The sequence below is a fragment of the Budorcas taxicolor genome, chromosome 2 (assembly GCF_023091745.1).
Source record: "Budorcas taxicolor isolate Tak-1 chromosome 2, Takin1.1, whole genome shotgun sequence".
Lineage (NCBI taxonomy): Eukaryota > Metazoa > Chordata > Mammalia > Artiodactyla > Bovidae > Budorcas > Budorcas taxicolor.
Window position 1 is genome coordinate 147350901 of NC_068911.1, and position 23301 is coordinate 147374201.

The following is a 23301-nucleotide window of genomic DNA, read 5'->3' on the forward strand; positions in this document are numbered from 1 at the left end:
TCAGGACTGTGTGCAGCAAGCAAACCTGAGGGAGCAGCAGTGTTTCCCCAGGGAAAAAAAGCAGGTCCATTTCTGCTTTCTCTGTGCATGCTAAGGCACTTCAGTCGTGTCTGACTCTGTGCAGCCCTATGGACTCTAGCCCATCAGGCTTCTCTGTCCCTGGGATTCTCCAGGCAAGAGTACTAGTGTTATATACAGTCAATTCCCCAAAGCTCTGAGTTCCTTTCCTGTATCGCAACCACCTGTATGTGTAGGAATCCATGATGGGCCCTTTGTCAAGTATCATCACCAATGCAAAGGTGCACTGAGGAATTTCAATGGCAATGTGATAAAATATTTGCAAACTTTTTACGCATGTACTCTTTCACAAGGCAATTTTACCTCTAGTAACCTATCTTACAAAATATACAAAATATTCATACATGTGTCTGCAAATCTGAATGTGTGAATGCTAACTGCAGCAATATTTGTAATAGCCCGAATGAGGAAAAAAGTCAGTGTTTATCAACTGGAAATCAGTTAACTATGGAGCATTTATATTACAAAATCTTATGGAGCTGCTATACACATCAACTAACATGCAAAGATCCTCAAGACACTTTAAGAGTAGTACAATCCTATTTAAATTTTAAAAATTCTATTGTGTTTATATTCAAATATTTTCATAAATTCATAAAGAAAGATTCAGTTCAGTCCAGTCACTCAGTCGTGTCTGACTCTTTGCAACCCCATGAACCGCAGCATTCCTGTCCATCACCAACTCCCAGAGTTCACCCAGACTCACGTCCATCGAGTCAGTGATGCCATCCAGCCATCTCATCCTCCGTTGTCCCCTTCTCCTCCTGCCCCCAATCCCTCCCAGCATCAGAGTCTTTTCCAGTGAGTCAACTCTTCGCATGAGGTGGCCAAAGTACTGGAGTTTCAGCTTTAGCATCATTCCTTCCAAAGAAATCCCAGGGCTGATCTCCTTCAGAATGAACTGGTCGGATCTCCTTGCAGTCCAAGGGACTCTCAAGAGTCTTCTCCAACACCACATTTCAAAAGCATCAATTCTTCAGTGCTCAGCCTTCTTCACAGTCCAACTCTCACATCCATACATGACCACAGGAAAAACCATAGCCTTGACTAGACAGACCTTAGTCCACAAAGTAATGTCTCTGCTTTTGAATATGCTATCTAGGTTGGTCATAACTTTTCTTCCAAGGAGTAAGCATCTTTTAATTTCATGGCTGCAGTCACGATCTGCAGTGATTTTGGAACCCAGAAAAATAAAGTCTGACCCTGTTTCCACTGTTTCCCCATCTATTTCCCATGAAGTGATGGGACTGGATGCCATACTAATAGAGTTTTGCCAAGAAAATGCACTGGTCATAGCAAACACCCTCTTCCAACAACACAAGAGAAGACTCTACACATGGACATCACCAGATGGTCAACACTGAAATCAGACTGAGTCTATTCTTTGCAGCCAAAGATGGAGAAGCTCTATACAGTCAACAAAAACAAGACCAGGAGCTGACTGTGGCTCCGATCATGAACTCCTTATTACCAAATTCAGACTTAAATTGAAGAAAGAAGGGAAAACCGCTAGACCATTCAGGTATGACCTAAATCAAATCCCTTATGATTATACAGCAGAAGTGAGAAATAGATTGAAGAGCCTAGATCTGATAGACAGAGTGCCTGATGAACTATGGAATGAGGTCCATGACATTGCACAGGAGACAGGGATCAAGACCATCCCCATGGAAAAGAAATGCAAAAGAGCAAAATGGCTGTCTGGGGAGGCCTTACAAATAGCTGTGAAAAGAAGAGAGGTGAAAAGCAAAGGAGAAAAGGAAAGATATAAGCATCTGAATGCAGTTCCAAAGAATAGCAAGAAGAGATAAGAAAGCCTTCTTCAGTCATCAATGCAAAGAAATAGAGGAAAACAACAGAATGGGAAAGCCTAGAGATCTCTTCGAGAAAATCAGAGATACCAAGGGAACATTTCATGCAAAGAAAGATTAGGAAGGTTAACTAAAAACAGTACCTCTGAAAAAGATTTTGTGTTTTTTGGTTGGGCATAAAGGGTAGAGGGGGACTTCCACATATTACTCTACACACTTTCATACTGCTTACTCAGTTGCTAATAGAATGTTCTCTTATATTTCTTATGTAAATTAAACAAAAAGAAAATAAAACTTGTATAATACAAGTTATATACCTAATTGGTGACTGAGCTGGCACTTGAATTCCTAAGTTCTCACTATGTAAAAATTAAAACTTTTCACTAAATACATGCTATATGTAATACTGTGATTTATAAGAAATACACATTTGGTCTTCGTCCACCGTTGTTGTTGCTGTTTAGTCACTAAATTGTGTCCAGCTCTTTTGCGACATCATGGACTATAGCCCGCCAGGCTCCTCTGTCCATGGGATTTCCCAAGCAAGAATACTGGAGAGGGTTTCCATTTCCTTCTCCGGGGGATCTTCCCAACCCATGAATTGAACCTGTGTCTCCTGCATTGGCAGGCAGATTATTTACTACTGAGCCACCAGGGAAGCCCACTGTACCAGGCACAGAGTTCCTAAAACCCTTGAAATTTCCTATATGAACCACAGGGGCTTCTTTTGTTACATTTAATTGTGTTCCTAGTTACCGAAACAGCTTCAGTAAAAAAGATAAAATTGGTGTCTTTTATTATTCATAACAAGCCCTGGTTCAACCACACCTGAGTTTATGTTAATAAGATATCAGAAAGTCCCTAATGTTGGAGGCTGGTTGCCAAGGGAACGGACCTGGATTAGAGGGTTAGAACTTTCAATCCCACCCCCTGACCTGCAGGAAGAGAGGGACAGAGGTTGAGCCCATCACCAAAGGCCAATGATTTAATCAATCAAAACTTTGATCAGGCTTCCCTGGTGGCTAAGACCATAAAGAATCTGCCTGCAATGCAGGAGTTCAGTTCAGTTCAGTCGCTCAGTCACGTCGGACTCTTTGCAACCCCATGAATCGCATTCCAGCCATCTCATCCTCTGTCGTCCCCTTTTCCTCCTGTCCCCAATCCCTCCCAGCATCAGACTCTTTTCCAATGAGTCAACTCTTCTCATGAGGTGGCCAAAGTACTGGAGTTTCAGCCTCAGCATCAGTCCTTCCAATGAACACCCAGGCTGGTCTCCTTCAGAATGGACTGGTTGGATCTCCTTGCAGTCCAAGGGACTCTCAAGAGTCTTCTCCAACATCACAGTTCAAAAGCATCAATTTTTCGGCGCTCAGCTTTCTTCACAGTCTAATTCTCACATCCATACATGACCACTGGAAAAACCATAGCCTTGACTAGACGGACCTTTTTTGGCAAAGTAATGTCTCTGCTTTTGAATATGCTATCTAGGTTAGTCATAACTTTCCTTCCTACGAGTAAGTGTCTTTTAATTTCACAGCTGCAATCACCATCTGCAGTGATTTTGGAGCCCCTGAAAATAAAGTCAACCACTGTTTCCACTGTTTCCCCATCTGTTTGCCATGAAGTGACAGGACCGGATGCCATGATCTTTGTTTTCTGAATGTTGAGCTTTAAGCCAACTTTTTCACTCTCCTCTGTCACTTTCATCAAGAAGCTCTTTAGTTCTTCTTGGCTTTCTGCCATAAGGGTGGTGTCATCTGCATATCTGAGGTTATTGATGTTTTTCCCAGCAGTCTTGATTCCAGCTTGTGCTTCTTCCAGCCCAGCATTTCTCATGATGTACTCTGCATAGAAGTTAAATAAGCACGGTGACAATATACAGCCTTGACATACTCCTTTTCCTATTTGGAACCAGTCTGTTTTTCCATGTCCAGGTCTAACTGTTGCTTCCTGACCTACATATAGGTTTCTCAAGAGGCAGGTCAGGTGGTCTGGTATTCCCATCTCTTTCAGAATTTTCCAGTTTATTGTGATCCACACAGGTTCAATTCCTGTCTTGTGAAGATCCTCTGGAGAAGGAAATGGCAACTCACTCCAGTATTCTTACGCAGAGAATCCCAGGGACAGAGGAGCCTGGTGGGCTACAGTCCATGGTGTCACAAAGTCAGACACGACTGAGCGACTAACACACACACACACACACACACACACAAACACACACACACACACACCCCTATATAAATAAGTCTCCATTTAAAAAAAACCCTCCAAAACACACACACACACACACACACACACACACACACACACACCCCTATATAAAGAAGTCTCCATTAAAAAAAAACCCTCCAAAATACAGTTGGCAAGTTTCCGGGCTGATGAACGTGTGAAGGTGCTGGGGAAGCTGTACACCCAGAAGGGACATGGAAGCCCTTTGCCCCTTCAACACACTTAGCCCTATGGACTTCCTCCTGTCTGGCTGTTCCTGTGGTATATCCTATTATAATAAACCAAGAATCTGGTAAGTAACATGTATGCCTGGATTCTGTGAGACACTCTAGCAAATTATTTAAATTCGAGGTGTTGACAGGAGCCTACAATTTATAGCCAGTGGGTTCAGAAGCAGAAACTGGACCTGAGGGTGGCACCTAGGAGGAAGTGGGGGCGGTCTTATGGACTCCTAACCTGTAAGATTTGACACTATCTCCAGGTAGACAGGGTCAGAATTGGGTAAACTGACACCCAGCTGATGTCACATAATGGCTTGACGTGTGGAAACCCACACATCTGGTGTCAGAAGTGAAACAGTACTGTATGTAATAGTAGGGTGAGTGGTGGTGGTGGTTTAGTCGCTAAGTCGTGTCCGACTCTTGCAACCCATAGCCCACCAGGCTCCTCTGTCCTTGGGATTTCCAAGGCAAGAACACTGGAGCGGATTGCCACTTCCTTCTCCAGGGGATCTTCCCAACCCAGGAACCGAACCTGGGTTTCCTGCACTGCAGGCAGATTCTTTACTGACTGAGCTGTGAGGGAAGCCCAGTAGGGTGAGCAGAGGACATATAAGGAGAAGAAAGCTTTTCTTCACACAACTTATAGTATAATCTTTATGTGTATTTTATTCTTTCAGACCTACCAATCTTGCCTGTTAACAGAGGCTCCAGAAATAGAATAACTGTACAGAATTTCACTTTCTGACTCTGGCAGTGGTCCCTCTTCAAGCTCTCTTGTTCTGTTTTTGCCCTTAAGCCCATTCAGTTCAGTTCAGTTCAATTCAGTCACTCAGCCGTGTCCAACCCTTTGCGACCCTATGAATCGCAGCACGCCAGGCCTCCCTGTCCATCACCAACTCCCGGAGTCCACCCAAACTTCTGTCCATCGAGCCGGTGATGCCATCCAGCCATCTCATCCTCTGTCGTCCCTTTCTCCTCCAGCCCCCAATCCCTCCCAGCACCAGGGTCTTTTCCAATGAGTCAACCATTATTCAAAAATATTCCCTTAACATTCTCTTTTCTCACTCCATATGGACAGGTAAAACCAACCCAGTCAGCCCAGCACAGTGGTGAGCACATAAACAGTGCTCAGAAAATACTGATGAATTGATGAATAAATTATTTGGAATGTTCTCTTAAATTCCCTGGTGGCTCAGATGGTAAAGAGTCTGCCTGTAATGCAGGAGACCCAGGTTTAATCCCTGAGTCGGGAAGATCCCCAGAGAAGGAAATGGCAACCCAGTCCAGTATTCTTGCCTGGAAAATCCCACGGACGGAGGAGCCTGGCCAACTACAGTCCATGGGTCGCAAAGAGTCGGACACGACTGAGCGACTTCACTTTCACTTTCATGTTCTCTTAAATCTTGACTGGTATTTATTCAAGGGAGGTTAGAATTTAAGTTAAGGACCAGAAGAAAGTTGAGGAACTGTCCAATTCTCTCATTTTAAATATAAGGAATTAAAAGTTAAAAAGAAAGAAGAGGAAGTCTCCCAGCTCCCAATCCAATACTCTTCTCTTCACACACAATGGATTATCAAGAGGCCACTTCAGTTATGAAGAAGAACATCAGAAAAGCAGAGAAACTGGGAAAAAACCACAATCACCAGGACCACCTGACAGGACTGACAATGACCAACAAGTAACTTCACATTTCCTAATGCTTACTCCCCGAATTAACATGGACTGAGTCTCCCATAACTAACCAGGACAGTAGAATAGGTTTTATTTGTCCTGTTTTAAAAAAGAATTAAGGAAGTCATTTGACTAATGTTTTTCTCTTGAAAGGTCACTCTTCATTCAAGCTGGAGCATGCACGAGTGCCCAGTCGTGTCTGGCTCTTTGCAACACGATGGACTGTAGCCCGCCAGGCTCCCCTATCCACGGGATTCTCCAGGGAAGAATACTGGAGTAGGTTGTCATTTCCTCCTCCAGGGCACCTTCCGAGCCAGGGATGGAATCCGTGTCCCCTGCATTGCCAGGCAGACTCTTCTCCAAGAGTTCTATATAAAATCTTTCTTACATTATGGAATCTAGAGAAAAATCTTAATGAAGTTCTAACACTAAGTTGCTTTAAGAAGAAAACCTACCTATGCATCTTACTCCTGAGGACCGTAACAGCCACTGAGTAGGAAGTAAGCGTGTATGGACGTTACCACAGTGAAACTGTCAAGTGCGTTATTCCTACAAAGCTTTCATACTTAAAGAGATACACAGTAATTTTAATTTCATTTTTCTATTGTTTCTGGGAATACATTTCAACATTTCTCATGTCTTAAAATATTAGCAAGAGAAAATGAAGTTATGAAATGTTATTTTTGAATTCCTTTTAGATACTCTTTATTCACAAAGAACAGTTTAAAATTATTTTAATACATGAGAGGATTAATAAACTCTCAGATCTTTCCTAAAGTTCAAAACCCCTTTGGTGTATTCTTTCACCTCATGTTTCTTAAGTACAAAATTCCTATCTTTATAAATAGATCTGCCAAGTAAAAAACAGCACTTTAGACAGATTAAGAAAAATGAAACACTGGATTTTGAAAATCAACTTGTATTTATCTCTGGAGAAATTTCAGAGATATGATCCCTGTCAAGCAAAAAAATTCAGTGAAACCCCCACTCACTCCAAAGAAGCTATTCCTTCCTCCTGGGAATGGAAAAGGAAGCCACTGCACTGAAAAGCCAGTTAACAATAAACCAGCTGGAAGGAGAAGAGGGTATCGGAGTGAGAGCAGACCCTCTAACACCCTTTTTCCATCTGAACTGAACTGATGCTCAGAAAAGTGCAATTAAGACAGGATCTTGGAAATAAAGGCAATCCAAATGAAGATCCATTCACACAGACTTTACATCTAAATTCAACATCTAAATGTCACTTTTCTCTGCAGTGACAAATAGATTTCAAAACTAAGTCCTTTCTAACATAATCTGGAGACGAGAGAAAAGGTCAAAATGAAATGTTATCAGGATTACTTTTTAAGAAAGACTCAGAATTACAAAGACTTAAAGGTTAATCCTTTGCTACTCTGTAAAAACTCATACTTGATTTTTTAATTTAATATTAAACACAGGTGATGACATTTTCAATTAAAAACATTGAATTCTGAAGTCCTTAACAGTTATAAAACTTACAAAATGTAATTAGGCATTTTAAAGGAAAATTAAGAATTGCAGGTAGTAATAACATAATTAACTAAAAAAAACTCTAAACCTAAAAAGACAACAGAACTTCCAACTGAAGAGCACATGTTTTCTTCAGTAACAACATAATCAACAACAGACTTTAAAATGCGGAACACAAATACAGGAGTAAATGAAGATAGCATATATTCATGCAATTTACATGTACACAATAATCTTACTAATCTCACTAATCATCCAGTAATAAATTTACTCAGGATGATTTTGATTATGCATCTTGTCCTAACTAAGCAAGAATGACTATAGCAAACACGATTTTAAGTTTTGGATTTTACACAGCATAACTAAGTTACACAGCATAACTAAGTTAAGAGTGTAAAAAGAGAAAACACCACTACTGTTGGAACATAAATCAAACTATCAACAGCTACAACAGGTTTTATGGGTGAATGCTGTTAAGCATGAATTATCATATTCATTTCATGAAGAAAAATATTGGTTCTTCCTCTATATAGCAAATTTCTTAATGACATATAAAAGAATTCTATTCTCTGAATTTAAGTATTTCTGAGTACTCCACAATACACCGAGGAACGGAGATGTACATGCTGCTAAGGAGCTGCTTAGCCAAGAGTTTTGTTAAAATTTAATAATAAACTATAGAAAAGGGAAGCAATTAACAAATGTGATTTAGCTATCATTAATCTACATCAAAGGATTATAATGATGTACATTGTGTGCCTTTCAAATTATTCTCTATTATAGGTTTCACAACAGAAGTTGAGAAATCTCTTTGACAAACTAGTCCCTTATTAAAAATCAAAGGAAAGTACTTTGCTACCATCTGTGCAACATTAACGCCTTCACTAAAGAATGATTATTTTGTAAGTTAAGAAGTATTCAGCTCTATTTAAAACAAAACAGCAGTGACACAGCTATTCAAATGCTCATCTTCATCTATTATAAAAAAGTCATAGCATATATGAAACACTATGCAATTCGCTACAGAAAGACCAGCATCTCTCCCAAAACCTTTCCTAACAGAAAGGAAAATTGAGACCCATGAAAGCATAATCAAAGTGTTGCTGTTTTTTTTTTTAAATGTCACCAACACCAACATATGCTTCACAAAATCTGACCAGCACCTGCAATGTCTGATTTAATAAGATGGGGGGCAAGAGAAAATAAAAACTTAAAAGTTTAATGCCACTCTTAGAAAGCAGATTATGTTTTAAAGAATAAGGTAAAATTACCCATAAATGGTTGTCAGAAAAATTTATGACAATCTCTTCTCTTTAAAGAACACTGAACCAAGAAAAATCTGTTCAAGTATTTAAAAGCTCATTTTAGAAAGGATTACTATAAATTAGGCTTCTTTGTCTCCAGTATGCCATATACCATGTCCATGATTTGACAAGTTCTTCCTAATTACCCATTTTAATTACAGTAATTATATATGTTATAGTAAATGAAAGTAACCAGGTTCATTAGGAAGATAAATTATGAATAACAGGTTTTAAAAAATTAGAGAAAATGTGGCTATGTCCAACCATTCCACTTAATTAATCATATTCAACAGATTACCATTTAATAGAACCATATGATTTTGGAGCTAGAACTCAGGAATCAATCTAATACTTTTATCTTATAATGATATTATTTTCCAAGTTCCTCATTACAAAGAGGATGAACCATTATTTGTCACCAACTGTTAGCTCCCTTTACATAGTCATCTAGTTTGCCTTGTAATATTTTGGCTTTAGAAGTACTTGCTAGATAAAAAATATATGGAATAAACTATAAAGACACAAAGGGATATACCAAAAGAAACCACCTCAATTCCCTTCAAGACTAAATCTGTTTTGGGTGGCTAAACCTTGAGAGGAAAAGGTGATAATGATGCAACTTACAAGAAGTAGAAAATACTTTGCACCATGGAAATAACACATCCAGATAGAAATTTATACTTCAATATATTTATATTCTAGATACATTTCATCTTCTCTAAATATAGCAAAAGAGATGTTACCATTATAAAATGGATTACTGAAACCAAAATGCAAGAATTTGTTTTAATATTGTTTTAATTAAGTTTAGTCTTTAGGATATGAATTAGTCTTAACACTGCCAATTTTTCTCTAACACAATTCAATGAACTACCCACACTTCTAACAAAAGTATTGTGCTAAATGATAAAACAATAGGCGAGACACTGACAATATTATCATCCTGCATAACCTAGGCCCTCAGTTTCCTCACCTACAGAATAAAAAATCCTAAAATTGTGATATAGGTTAGGTAAACAGTGAAATTTCAATGCATTTTAAAGTAAGTAAAATGTTAAAGCCAGCACAGCTCAAGTCTGATAATGACTAATGTAGTCATCATTCATTATAATAAGGAAAATAAACACAAAGTGGCCTTTGGAAAGTGAATCGCTGTAATTCACTCCCCACGCTCCACCTCTGCTTAGACAAGAAAGGCAGAATTCCAGAAGGCCTCAGGCTCCACACGAAAACTTGTTCTCTACTCAGCAATTTTCCTACATCTCTTTTTTAATGATGAAATATCAAGGCATTTAATATTCCAAGGTCCATGAAATGTGAAAACCATACTGATAACTCAAACATCACTAACTAATAGTAAAATTTCTTGAGGAGCCCCCGATTCCTCTTGGCATCAACATGGCACGCAGACCTCAGTGAGCCAGAAGTGACCACAAGCAACCCACTGAAGGTTATTCTGCTCCCGCATTAGTACCATCAGAGGTGTCAGTGCTTCTTTTGGGCTAACCTGTGTCTCTCCCAAAATTCACATTTTGAAGTCCTAATACCATTACCTTAGAACATGACCTTATTTGGAAACCAGGTCATTGCACATATAATTAGTTAAGATGAGGAAGATGGGGCTCTAATGTAATATGAACTCTGATCCAACAAAAAAGGGAAATTTGACACAAACATGCATATATGGAGAACACCACAAGACCACCTTCTACAAATCAAAGCGAGAAAAGCCTGGCACTCATCTTTTCCTCACAGACCTCAAAGTAACCAAACTTACCTACCCCTTGATTTCTAGCCTTCAAAACTATGAGACAATAAATTTCTATTGTTTAACCCATCCAGTCTGTGGGACTTTTTTACAGCAGTCCTAGCAAGCTAATATCTGACTATATAGAAGCTGAAGAAGAATCAGATCAGAATATCATGACAGCCACAAACAAAATAGCACCCAAATCTCAACTCCTGGCCGACATTCCTAAAAGGCCACACATCTTTAAGAACCTGATGCAAGCTACTTTCACAGAGACATGACATTTTTCATATCATACACTTAAGAGAATCACTAATCCCCACCCTCAACACTGCTAAAGATGTGTGGACTCTTGATTAAGAATTCCTGCCTAATCAACGGGATGGGGATGGGGAGGGAGCAGATCATACGCCCATCTTTTCTAAATATAAAGTAAAACACTATCAGCACTGCCTCTGATAAAGAAGGAAAAGAACACAGATGAGCTAATAAAACTTTTCCTCATTGTGCCTTTAAATAGGGTTATGCTATTTTTTAAAGGTAAGTACTTTTAAAAATATGTGCATATAAAATTATATCTGAAAATAAGAAAAACTTTATCACCATAGCTCATTTTATCATGAAAGAATAGAATCTAATGCAATAATCAGCAAACTAGATAAAGAAAACTTTTCTTTGGTAAACTATGGTTCAAAGTCTTCTCAAAAATATGGACCTGGTCAGTAAGACTCAAAGTAGTTGTCTTATTTCTTTATTTTGCCCAAACAACTTTGCCTTTAGTAGTTGACAATAACGTTATCATGTTGGAAAATAAGATCATAAATATTAAAAAATAGAAATTCTACCATTTTATAGGAGCCTAATCAATCATTCATAGCATCCTACCAGTCAAGAAAAGGTTCTCCCATAAACACAAGCTAACATGGTATTACCTGGTCAATAAAAAACCAATTCCAATATCTGATTATGAAGATTTAAAATGCTTTACTTTCTTTCCGCAGCTGATTAGCTCTCAGCAGAAAGCAAAAAGGGAAGATACATAGTTAATACACAGAGCCTAAGAACAATTTTGAAAAACATTAACCTCTGTTTAAATAGAAAAGAAAATGAATATTAGGTTTTGCTCTTTCAAAATGTGCACATCTAATAAATCTGTAGGAAAATGATACACAGAAGGTTGCATTCTGTCTAGTGAAATGATATTTAAGTGAGTTTTAAGGACAAAATCATTATTACTAGGGACAGAAATCACTACTCCATATATATTATACAGAAATTATTTAACAGTAAAAAGCGGGCAGAAAGAGAAGGGGACGACAGAGGATGAGATGGTTGGATGGCATCACTGACTCCATGGACATGAGTCTGAGAAAACTCCAGGAGTTGGCGATGGACAGGGAGGCCTGGCGTGCTACAGTCCATGGGGTAGCAAAGACTCAGACACAACTAAGTGACTGAACTGAACTGAAAAAGCGGGTAGTGTAGGTGAGGAAAAATCTCTGAACTGAGAATCGAAAGAAACAGGCTTTATTTCTCCTGCTCCTGGTACTAACTATGGGAGACTTCAGGCAAGATCATGTAACTTCTCTGGACCCTGGCTTCTCATCTATAAAATAAGGTAGTCAGACTTAATTATCTCTAAGGTACCTATCACCTCTTGATTCATAACACTATAAACCTTCAAATCTGAAATAAGTCATTCATATTTTATACATTTATAAAATCAATATGAACCTCCGTTATTTAAGAGAGACAGTGATACTTCCTTCTTACCTGAAAGATCAGTGTCGTGCAGCAAATTCCGAAGCTTACTACAGAGCTGGATCATGCTGTCCAGCTGTCTGTTTATCTTCACATCTTGTATCCAGGCTGGGGTATAACACACTGGACATTGACTTCCAATGCAGTCACTTACACAATAACTTAAAAAGGATCAAAAAATATATAGATATCAACACACATTCAGCAGGATCTAAATTCAAAAAAATAAACAGTATGAACAGAAGTAAATGAAGCAGAGGCTATTCTAATACACATTGGTCAATCATAAAATATCAGTTAAAACAGTGTTTTCGAAAGAGTATATGACACTAATACAGACATCATGCAATCCACATCTAAAGTTGCTTATGTAACTGCTACGAAGAGACTATACCTGGCCAGACAAAGTCTGCATAACTTTTCCCTGTAGATAAATCTATAGCTTCTAAAGAGAGTACTGCTGCTGCTGCTAAGTCGCCTCAGTCGTGTCCGACTCTGTGCGACCCCACAGATGGCAGCCCACCAGGCTCCCCTGTCCCTGGGATTCTCCAGACAAGAACACTGGAGTGGGTTGCCATTTCCTTCTTCAGTGCATAAAAGTGAAAAGTGAAAGTGAAGTCGCTCAGTCGTGTCCGACTCCTAGCAAGACCATGGACTGCAGCCTACCAGGCTCCTCCGTCCATGGGATTTGCCAGGCAAGAGTATTGGAGTGGGTTGCCATTGCCTTCTCCAAAAGAGAGTACAGAGGGAGATTTAAAAAAAAAAAAAAATTAGTCCCCAATGCATACAAGCCATGCATATGAACCTTGCCTGTTCTAAACCTAACACTGTGCTTCATAGAAATTCCCAAAATTACTGCACAGACAAAGGTAAAGGTATTTTTTCTTTTATTTGTGTACAAGTGTCTAAAGGTTTTAAAGTAGTTTTTGAGAAAAGATTTTGGTTTTTTCAGGTACTTTTAATCTGTAGATTCAGTTAAATGACCTCAGATTATCTGTCCAAGAGTTATAATCTCATAATTAGAAAGGCTTTTATTAAATTTCTTGGTGGCTCAGACGGTAAAGAACCCGCCCATAATGCGGGAAACCTCGGTTTGATCCCTGGGTTGGGAAGATGCCCTGGAGGAGGGCATGGCGACCCACTTCAGTATTCTTGCCTGAAGAATCCCCATGGATGGAGGAGCCTGGCAGGTTACAGTCCATGGGGTCACAAAGACTGAGCAACTAAACACAACACAACCCAACACAACAACACCATTTATGGCTCCGATGAAGATGTGCACAAGCTTTTGTTTACAATTCCCCCCTGAAACCTATCTGTGAATCCCGAAACAAGAACCCTCTACACTGCATGGTGGGAGTTCCCTGGTGGCCGAGCGGTTAGGATTCCAGGCATTCACTGCCAGAGCACAGGTTCAGTCCCTGGTTGGGGAACTGAGATTCTGCAAGCTGTACAGCACAGCTGAAAAAATAAATTAAAAAACCTTCCACACCCTCTTTAGCTTCACCAGATGGGCTGCAGCAGGAAGGGGTAAAATAATAGCCGTAGCAGCCACATCTCCTCCAAACACCACACCCCTTTTCCTGTGACCCTCTTGTCTGCAGGCAGAGGACTCCTCCCACAGGAGCCCCTTCAGAATATTTAACCCGACTTCTACTCAGCAAAGGAGAAGGAAATGGCAACCCACTCCAGGACTCTTGCCTGGAAAATCCCATGGACGGAGGAGCCTGGTAGGCTACACTCCATGGGGTCACGAAGAGTCAGACACGACTGAGTGACTTCACTTTCACTTTTCACTTTCATGCATTGGAGAAGGAACTGGCAACTCACTCCAGTGTTCTTGCCTGAAGAATCCCAGGGACAGCGGAGCCTGATAGGCTGCTGTCTATGGCGTCGCGAAGAGTTGGACTCTACTGAAGCGACTTAGTGGCAGCTACTCAGCAAAACAAAGAAATTTGCAAAAACGTAAAAACAGTGCCACCCTGCCATTTTTCCTTTGGTTTGCCCAAGTTATTTTCCCTTAAAAAGTGTTCTTTAATATTACTATGCAATGTGTTTATCCTCATTATTTTTAAGTGAATTAGTATTGTTTAAATGTCTAAGTTTTACATGGGAAAAACACACACCCATAAACAAAAGCTCTTAGCAGGGCTCAATTTTCAAGAATGCAAAGTGGTTTGAGCCCAAAATGTCTGGGTCCTCCTGCCACATATCTTGAAGACTTACATCTGAGAGTTCATGAACTACTTTTATCAGGGACTGGCACGAAAGTATGATATTCTGAAGCTGCCAGAATGTGTCAGTAAGATAAAGACCTGTGTTCCTGCTAACCTTCCCTTGACTCCAAGGCTTCAGCTGCACTGTGACATATTAAAGCCATCTTTTAAACCCACATGGCGGTCAGAGAGGGCAAGGGTAGGATGACTTGAGAACAGCACTGAAACATGTAAATGACCGTATGTAAAACAGCTGGGCAATGCAAGTTCAATGCATGAAGCAGGGCACTCGAAGCCAGTGCTTCGGGACATCCCAAAGGGATGGGGTGGGGAGGGAGAAGGAAGCGGGGTTCAGGATCGGGGGACACATGTACACCCACAGCTGATTCACGTCGATGTATGGCAAAAACCACCACAATATTGTAAAGTAATTAGCCTCCAATTAAAATTAATTAATTAATTTTTTTAAAAACCTGCATGGCAGGAATTCCCTGGTGGCCTAATGGTTAGGATTCCAGGCATTCACTGCCATGGCACAGGTTCAATTCCTGGTTGGGAAACTGAGATTCCACAAGAATGCACAGCACAGCACCCCAAAATGAAAACAAAACTTCATGGCATTTACAGCACTGGTCAACAGCTTTAACATCTCCAAATCACCAGGAAACACAAACAGCTACCCTAATTCTTGGCACCATATAATGAAAATGAATCAAAACTACACTGAATCAGTTCTTTCTTCTGTTCACATACAGATGACCATTTTCTCTTTTAAGATGCTTCTCATGCCTCTCTTAATCTTTCATTGGTTGTTTTAAATTACAGATCCCTTCAGAATCCAATTAAAGGTATGGTCACACACACACACACACACACACACACACACACGCCTTACATATAGACCCCTTCAGAATCCAATTAAAGGTATGGAACACACACATATACACATGCTTTACATACAATTTCAAGTTTATTATGCTCTAGACGTGTAACTGATCTATTATATACAGTGAGTACAACCCCGAAATGAAGTAAATCTGCTTATTCCAGAGTGGAGGCAGGGAGCAGGCAAATTTTAGATAGGCATTATGAGAGGCCTTTTGGAGGAGGTAATATTTGAGCTGAAATGCAACTGATGAAAAGCTAGGCTGACAAAAATCTGGCGGACAGAATTTTAGACAGGCATTATGGGAGACATTTGAAGGAGGTAATATTTGAGCTGAAATACAACTGACGAAAAGCTAGCCTCACAAAAATCTGGCAGAAGTACAGTTCAGATGGAAAAATCAGTGAGTGCAAAAGTCCTGGGGCAGGAGTGAGTTTGACATGTTTAATGAACCAAAAGGAGATGGTGGCTGAACAGTGTGGTCCGAGAGGCAGTCAGAGACTCTGCCCTGTGCAGAGTCTTGCGGACCCCAGCACAGAGTATTCTGATTGTAAAAGGAAACCACTGAAGGATTTTAAGAGTGGTAATGATATGAATGTGATTCAGATTTTCAAAAGATAACTCACAAGAATGTAGAAAATGGAGAAGGGGACCTGTTCTGAACGTTTTACAATCGGCCAGGGAGAGATCATTCAATGGTGGCTTGGACAAAAGCATAAACAGGAAATAGAAATGTGGGAAAATGAAAGACTTAGAGTACATTTTCAGGTGAAACTGAGAACTTTATGATGTGGGATAAGCAAGAAAAATAGCAGCCAGGTGTGCCTACTGGTTTCTGCTTTGAGCAACTTTGGTACCATTTATTCCAATGGCACGGTTTACTGATATGAAGATTACCGAGGCAGAACAGGGTAAAGGCAAGGACGAGCAACAGATCTGCTCTCAACATACCAAGCCTGGAATCCCACTTCATCATCCAAATGGAGTTCTCAGGTAGGCAAGAGATACTCTTTCCTACCCCATCCTCCTGCCGGATGTGCCCCATGGAGCAGACCTATGTTTCTACATAGAAACAAAATCTGGACCCTAACCATAGCCACCTCCCACAGTCCCCAGCGCACCCAAGTGACACTGTAAATTACTTTCATATGTGCTTAAACTTCATATTGCAGTTTGCTCATGCCAGATAACCACAGTCATAACTTGAAATAATTAAAAGGTTGATTCAAAGGAGGATATATTAACCCTGTCTCACAGACAATTAAACTAAGACATTCACTCCTTTAATTGATTTCCTCTTGACTAAGAAATAAGATGAAATGAAAATCTAACATTCTAACCTCTCAGACAGGGCTTTAGTAGATAATTTCATAGCAACTGTTATGACTTGAATTGTGTCCCCCAACAAAAAGATGCTTAAGTCTTAAACCCCAGGACCTGTGATCTTATCTGGAAACAAGGTCTTCGTAAATGATCTAGTGTAGATGAGATCATTAGGGTGAGCACCCTAATCCAATATAACCAACTGGTATTTTAATCTTATAAAAAGTGGACATTTGGACACAAAGAGGCTACTCTGGCCACCTGATGTGGACAGCCCACTCCTTGGAAAAGACTCTAATAATGGAAAAGATTGAAGGTGGAAGGAGAAGAGGGTGACAGAAGATGAGATGGCTGGATGGCATCACCAATGTGAAGGGCACGAACTTGGGCAAACTCTGGGAAAAGGTGAGGGACAGGGAGGCCTAGCCTACTGCAATCCATGAAATTGCAGAGTCGGATACAACTTGGTGACTCAGCAACGGCAAAAGGCACACAAGGGAGACTGCCATGTGAACTTGCAGGCTAAGAGCAGAGTGATGTATCTCTAACAGGATCACTGCCAGAAACCAAAGACTCTCTACCAGAAGGTAGGAGAGAGGCATGGTACAGATACTCCCTTACCTCCCTCAGAAGGGGCCAACCTCACTAACACCTCGCTATCAGACTTCTAGGCTCCACAACTGTGAGACAATAAATTTCTGTTGTTCTCAAAGTCACCTGGTTTTTGGCACCCTGTTATGGCAGCCTTCAGAAACTAATACAGTAAATGAAAAGAACTTAGGTTTCACAGTTTGTAGAGACCTAGATTCAACATTAACTGGAAGAGTAAGAGAGGCATATTTGAATTATATAATAATTAATTTTCTCCCCATACTTAGTAAAGCTATTTTCTAAGCTTTGTACCTGTCAGTAAGTTATCCTCTTTGACCTTTTAGCTTCTGATTAGTAAATTAAGACAGATAAAAGGATCAAAAGGAGATAATGTACAGTAAGTCATTTTGCAGTCCATGAGAATTATACAACAGAAAGTAATACCAGTATCAACATGATCACGTGACTATTACCTCAGTAAAAAATACACTTACATTAAATGTGTGTGTCTATCTATCATAAGCCATCATTACTTACCTACAGAAGATGTGCTCACATCCGCCTAAGCACACAGGCTCCCTCAGAATATTAGTGCTGTTTTAAGAAAGAAAAATAATCAAGACTTAGGTCACTGTTAAACATTTTTTACCCAACATTTCACAAGTCCAAGACCCAACACTACTGTACTTGTTTCTCAAAACATAAGATATTAAGGTCATATTCATTTGAAAGGCTGTAACTCCCTGATTAAATATTGTATCATCACACATCTGCTGAATTCAAATAGCAACTACCAAACTCAGGACAAACTGTAACACTTTTTATAATGCATATGCTGTGAAATCATAGAAAGAAGCAACTTTGCTCAATATCTCTGAACCTCTTTCAAGTAAAATGAACCACTAGCCACTTCTTTCAATTCATGATTCAAAGTGTAGACCATAAATCTCAAAAGGAGACTCACAAATAGAATGGCTATACAGTGTAATGTCCAAATGAAAATACTTCTGAGAGTAAAGGGGAGTGATAACTGGATAGAACAGCAGGTGTAAACCAAGACTGTCATAGAAAAACAGGACATCTGGTCCCCTTGACCATAAAAATTTATGGTTTCCCATTTAAAAAAAAAAAAACTGCTTTCCAGTTGTTGTCAAGTAGCCATCTATTTTTTACAGATGTCTTTTCAGAAATGCAGCAATTCTTTCTATTTACAGGAAATTGTTTTATTCTTTAAAGCAACTGGGAATAGGAATCATCAGGTTGGCAGTCTGCAGAAAATTAAGTATCCCCAGCACTGTCCATCAAAAAACACCTGCTAAGTTTGATAATCCGAAGAAGGTAAAGCTACTTAACTAATAAACACAAATCAAGTCCTTAGTCAGAGGGCGTAATGTGGCAAGAAAAAACAGGAGAAGTAAAGCTTTTTAAAAATGAACTTTTTTTGGCTTATTATACTAACCCTAGGACCTTTAGGTATTTACATCATTATTATTCAATTATCTCTGCACACATCTCACATATCAATAAAAATAGTTTTCTATGTTTCTTGAAAGATCAAATGCATCACACTGCACATTTTAATAGATATGAACATTAAAGTGAAATTGAGTTTTCAGCAAGAGTGCTAAAAACAGAGCACACCCACAATGTTATTCTCAAGATATTGAAAATGGTGCTCACTGACATTATAAAACCCATCACTTTTTAAAAACTCAGAATATCTGATTTCTCTATCACACTACATAGGACACAGTGATAAAAATATGACTTGTGCTGGCAACTTCTGGCAATTCAGATGATTTCTGCTACAATGCTCATGCTAGCCCTATAATTTCTGTTCATTATTTGAGCTACCAAACCTAACCTCTGATCTCCGAATAAGTGTGTTAAATTCTACTTCATTACAAGCTCTGCTTCTGAGATATCAAAAGTGGTGTGACCAAAAGTTCTCTTATCATAATATCCCCCCTCTCTTTCTACCCCATCACCCTGACCAAACCTCCACATTCAGGTTGCTCTCCATCTGGAGAGACTTCCATTCAGTATTAGCTGCTTGGGTTCCCTACCAGCCCAGGCCACAGAGTTTTACCTGCTTCAGCACCATCTTCACCATCACCCCAATTCTACTAACCTCTCAGACACTCAAGAATGCCAATCTACAATGCTAGACAGGCCCCCCAGTCAGCTCTTTCTATGCCTGCACTCAGGCTCTGAATAACCACTATAAAAAGATAGAAATATATATAAACTTGTCTCTAAAACTCATCAGGTAGTTTCCTCACCATTGTATCTCTACCAAAATGATGTAGCACATGTTCTGTGAGTAAACAAACAAACGAATAGAATAGCAATGCCCAAGCTCTAAATCCCATTAATCTTACTGAAGCCAAACAGTGTGAGCTTTGTCCCACCAGATTTATTCCTACTTCCCCACCCTCCAGGTTCAGACTTGTCCTTGGATCCCTTATCTTCTCTGCTTTCTAAAACAGTCTATTCACATGACTATAGCCACCTTTCATCTTCTAGCTGCATCTAAACATCCAAAGTTAATCTCTCCTGCAACATAAAAAAAAAAAAAAACCTTTAGACTCTACCCTCCACTCTACCTTCCGCCCTACCTCTTCCCTTTCTTGTATATTTAAGATCTTAAATAAGGAATCTCACCAGCAAATCCTTCCCTGGCTTCCCTGGTGGCTCAGAGGTAAAGCGTCTGCCTCCAATACAGGAGACCCGGGTTTGATCCCTGAGTCTGGAAGATACCCTGGAGAAGGAAATGGTAACCCACTCCAGTATTCTTCCCTGGAGAATCCCATGGACAGAGAAGCCTGGTAGGCTACAGTCCATGGGGCAGCAAAGAGTCAGACAGGACTGAGCAACTTCATTTCCACTTTCACTTTCACCAGCAAATCCAGGAGTCCCCAACCCTTTATAGCACCAGGGACTAGTTTTGTGGAGGGCAATTTTTCCATGCACTAGTTGGGGAGTAGGTAGGGTTTGGGGATGATTCAAGAGCATTACAGTTATTGTGCATTTTATTTCTATTATTTATTACATCAGCTCCATCTGTGATCATCAGGCGTTAGATCCTGGAGGTTGGGGACCCCTTAGCTAATCTGCCTTTTCTTCCTAGCTTTAACTCCCATCACTGTTCACACTGCTCACCAAAACACGTTTTGGTCCTCGTTCTCCCCGACATCCCTGTGAAATAACATCAACCTCACGTTCTTTTCTGAAACCTGCCCTGAGTTTTAATTTTCTTAATTTGCTGAGTTCAATACTTCCTTAGCTGCTTCTTTTCCTATTTCTCAGTGGAGGTGTACCCTCAGGATGCAGCCCACAGCCTTCTGGCTCTCTCTGCCAATACCTGACTCAATGACTTGATTCTATTTATAAACTTAAATTTCTTTCCTAAAATGACTCTGAATGTCTTGATCTACAGTTCTTACCCTTCACCCCAGCAACAAGACACTACAGTGCAATTAGCAATGACCCTAGTACTATGAATAACTGGTCAACTATAGTAATTATTATAATTAATGACCTTGAAAATATTTTTTATTGCTGTTAATAAATGAGAAAAGACACTGGAAGAGTGAATGAAAAGTACGTGCATGTGTGAGTTAGGGGAAGAAGCAGGGAGAGGAGTGTTATAGCCAAAGCTGGGAGTAGTTCAAAAGAATTCTAATGGAAGAGCTCAAAGAATAGATTTGCTACACAGAGGGTGACACTGATTTCTGTCAAAAGTGAGACTTTCTCAAATGTCTAGAGCTTCGCTGAGAAGATGCTCTGGAATAAAAGAATTCTTATTACAACCAGACAATACCTATCAAAATTTTAAATGTGCCAAACTTTAACTCAACTATTCTACTGCCAGCAATTTATTTTTTAGATAATCTCAGATGCTTGCAAAACTGAAACTTCAAAATAGTAAAGATATCTATCTAAACATGACACCAAAAGCTTCCAGAGACTAAGATAAAATGTTAGATATATATACATACATATTTTTTAAAGAATTCAGAATAGTATAAGTCATCTCAAGGGAAGACAACAGGCATTAGGTCTTCACAGTAATGACTAAAAATTATTTTGTCCTTTGAATACGATATCCAGTCATCTTCCATAGTAGAAAGTTGATCACTGGTAATCAGAAAAGTCATCTTTCAGAGTAGGAAGTTAGGGAATTAACAAATAATGTCCAAAACAGAAAAAAGAAAATCTAGAACTAGCAATAGGAACACATTTGGTCACGTGGAAGTTAAAAGAATTAAGAGATGAAAGAGGCTGTACCTGGAGTATAGAACTCAAAGGAGATAGGAATAAGGCAAAAGAATATTTCATTACAGTAGTACAGTCTTTGTCCCACTGATTTTGTCAACCGTGTTCAGGCATAATTTCAATTTTAAAATTTTTAATGTAAAGACACATGGACAAGGACATTTACTCTAGGCGAAGTCCTGTATTTATATAGCACAAGACTGAAAACTAAATTTCTACCGAGGAAATGGTTAAATAAATCATGACATATCTACCTGGTCACTGTATCCTCTCATCTGAGGTACAAAGTGCTTATACAAACAGAGAACCACTTAAGGGACACACAAGTAATTGATCGCAGTGGGTTCTTGAAGAAAGTTCAGACTTACTTGTCATTCACTTAACAAATATTGAATGACTATATACTGTGTTAATTCTTTGGCATATACATGTATTACTTTCAGGTTTTAAAACACAGTTTTAAACAGTTCTTCAAAATTTGGTTACTCCAAAGCAAAAACTGCTCTTATCACACCAGTCAGTGTCTGTTAACATTTCTCGAACACCTTAAGTCCAATGCCAGGCCCAGGACTGCTCAGACTGTCCCCAGTTCCTCCTCTTCCAACACATTTTCCAAATACTCTCCAGGATGACAGAATAAAAGTGACACTAAACAAAGAAGCATAGAAACACTTGGAATTTTGTTTCCATACCATTCACTTCTGCAGAATCTGTACCCTGCAGCAGACACAAACTGGACGCAAAGCTGACTGCATTATACTCCTTCCTAAGGGGCTTACTAATCTAGTTAGGTAGCTTTATAAGCCAAGTTAACATGTGTCTTAAGTACAAAATCTAAAGTTCCACACAGGGCATCAAGCGGGGGCTCCGGAAACCAATGTTGAAAACTAAGTATTTTGTATTTTATCTCCCTGATTCCATTTTTTTTTTTTAAGTCTCCAAATAGATCATAGTCCTACGGACAAGAAATCTTGACTTTCATTTTTTCTGAGCTCCCCAACACACCATTACCTACCTAGCATGGTGCCATGTGATTTCAATAAATCCTTAGTGCATGAATCAAGTGGAAGACTACATACAAAAATGCATTTATATTAGCAATTCTATTTTATCCTCACCCTGTATTTTGTCTGATATACAGGGGGAAAAAAGCCAGAGGAATAAGAAAATACATTTGCATGGTAACAGGATTTCTGCACCTTGAAAATTCAGCTACTTTACTTTTTTCCATCTGCCATCATACTATTGTTACTTTACATGTAGTTGATTTAGAAAGACCTGTAATCAGAGGATTAAAACTAAGTGAAGAAATAAGTAGGGAAAACAGACTGTTTTTTTTTAAAGGTCTTACTGACAGAAAATTTTCTTTGCAGAGAAGAAAAAGAAAGTAAATTCAGTTGAGATCACAATACTGAGGCAGACCTATTTCTGAAGTGAATTGGTCCCTAAATTTCCATGAGATATCAACTGCTATTTAGTATTAGGCAAGATAGCAGAAGGAAACGGCAACCCACTCCAGTACTCTTGCCTGGAAAATTTCATGGACAGAGGAGCCCTGTAGGCTACAGTCCATGGGGTCGCAAAGAGTCGGGCACGACTGAGCAACTTCACTCACTCACTCAACTCACTCAAGATAGCTACTGGGCTTCCCTGGTGGCTCAGTGGTAAAGAATCCGCCTGCCAAGTAGGA

General features: G+C 39.5%; 1 protein-coding gene across 1 annotated transcript in view; it reads right to left on the reverse strand.

Annotated features, from left to right (window-relative positions):
- Nucleotides 1-23301, reverse strand: part of BARD1 (BRCA1 associated RING domain 1) — an 87318-nt gene that overhangs the window by 55153 nt on the left and 8864 nt on the right. The window contains exons 2-3 of the mRNA XM_052635921.1: nucleotides 17871-17927; nucleotides 12330-12478 (exon numbers count right to left, since the gene is read on the reverse strand). Coding sequence (XP_052491881.1) covers nucleotides 12330-12478; nucleotides 17871-17927 — 206 coding nt within the window. The remainder of the gene's footprint in view (nucleotides 1-12329; nucleotides 12479-17870; nucleotides 17928-23301) is intronic.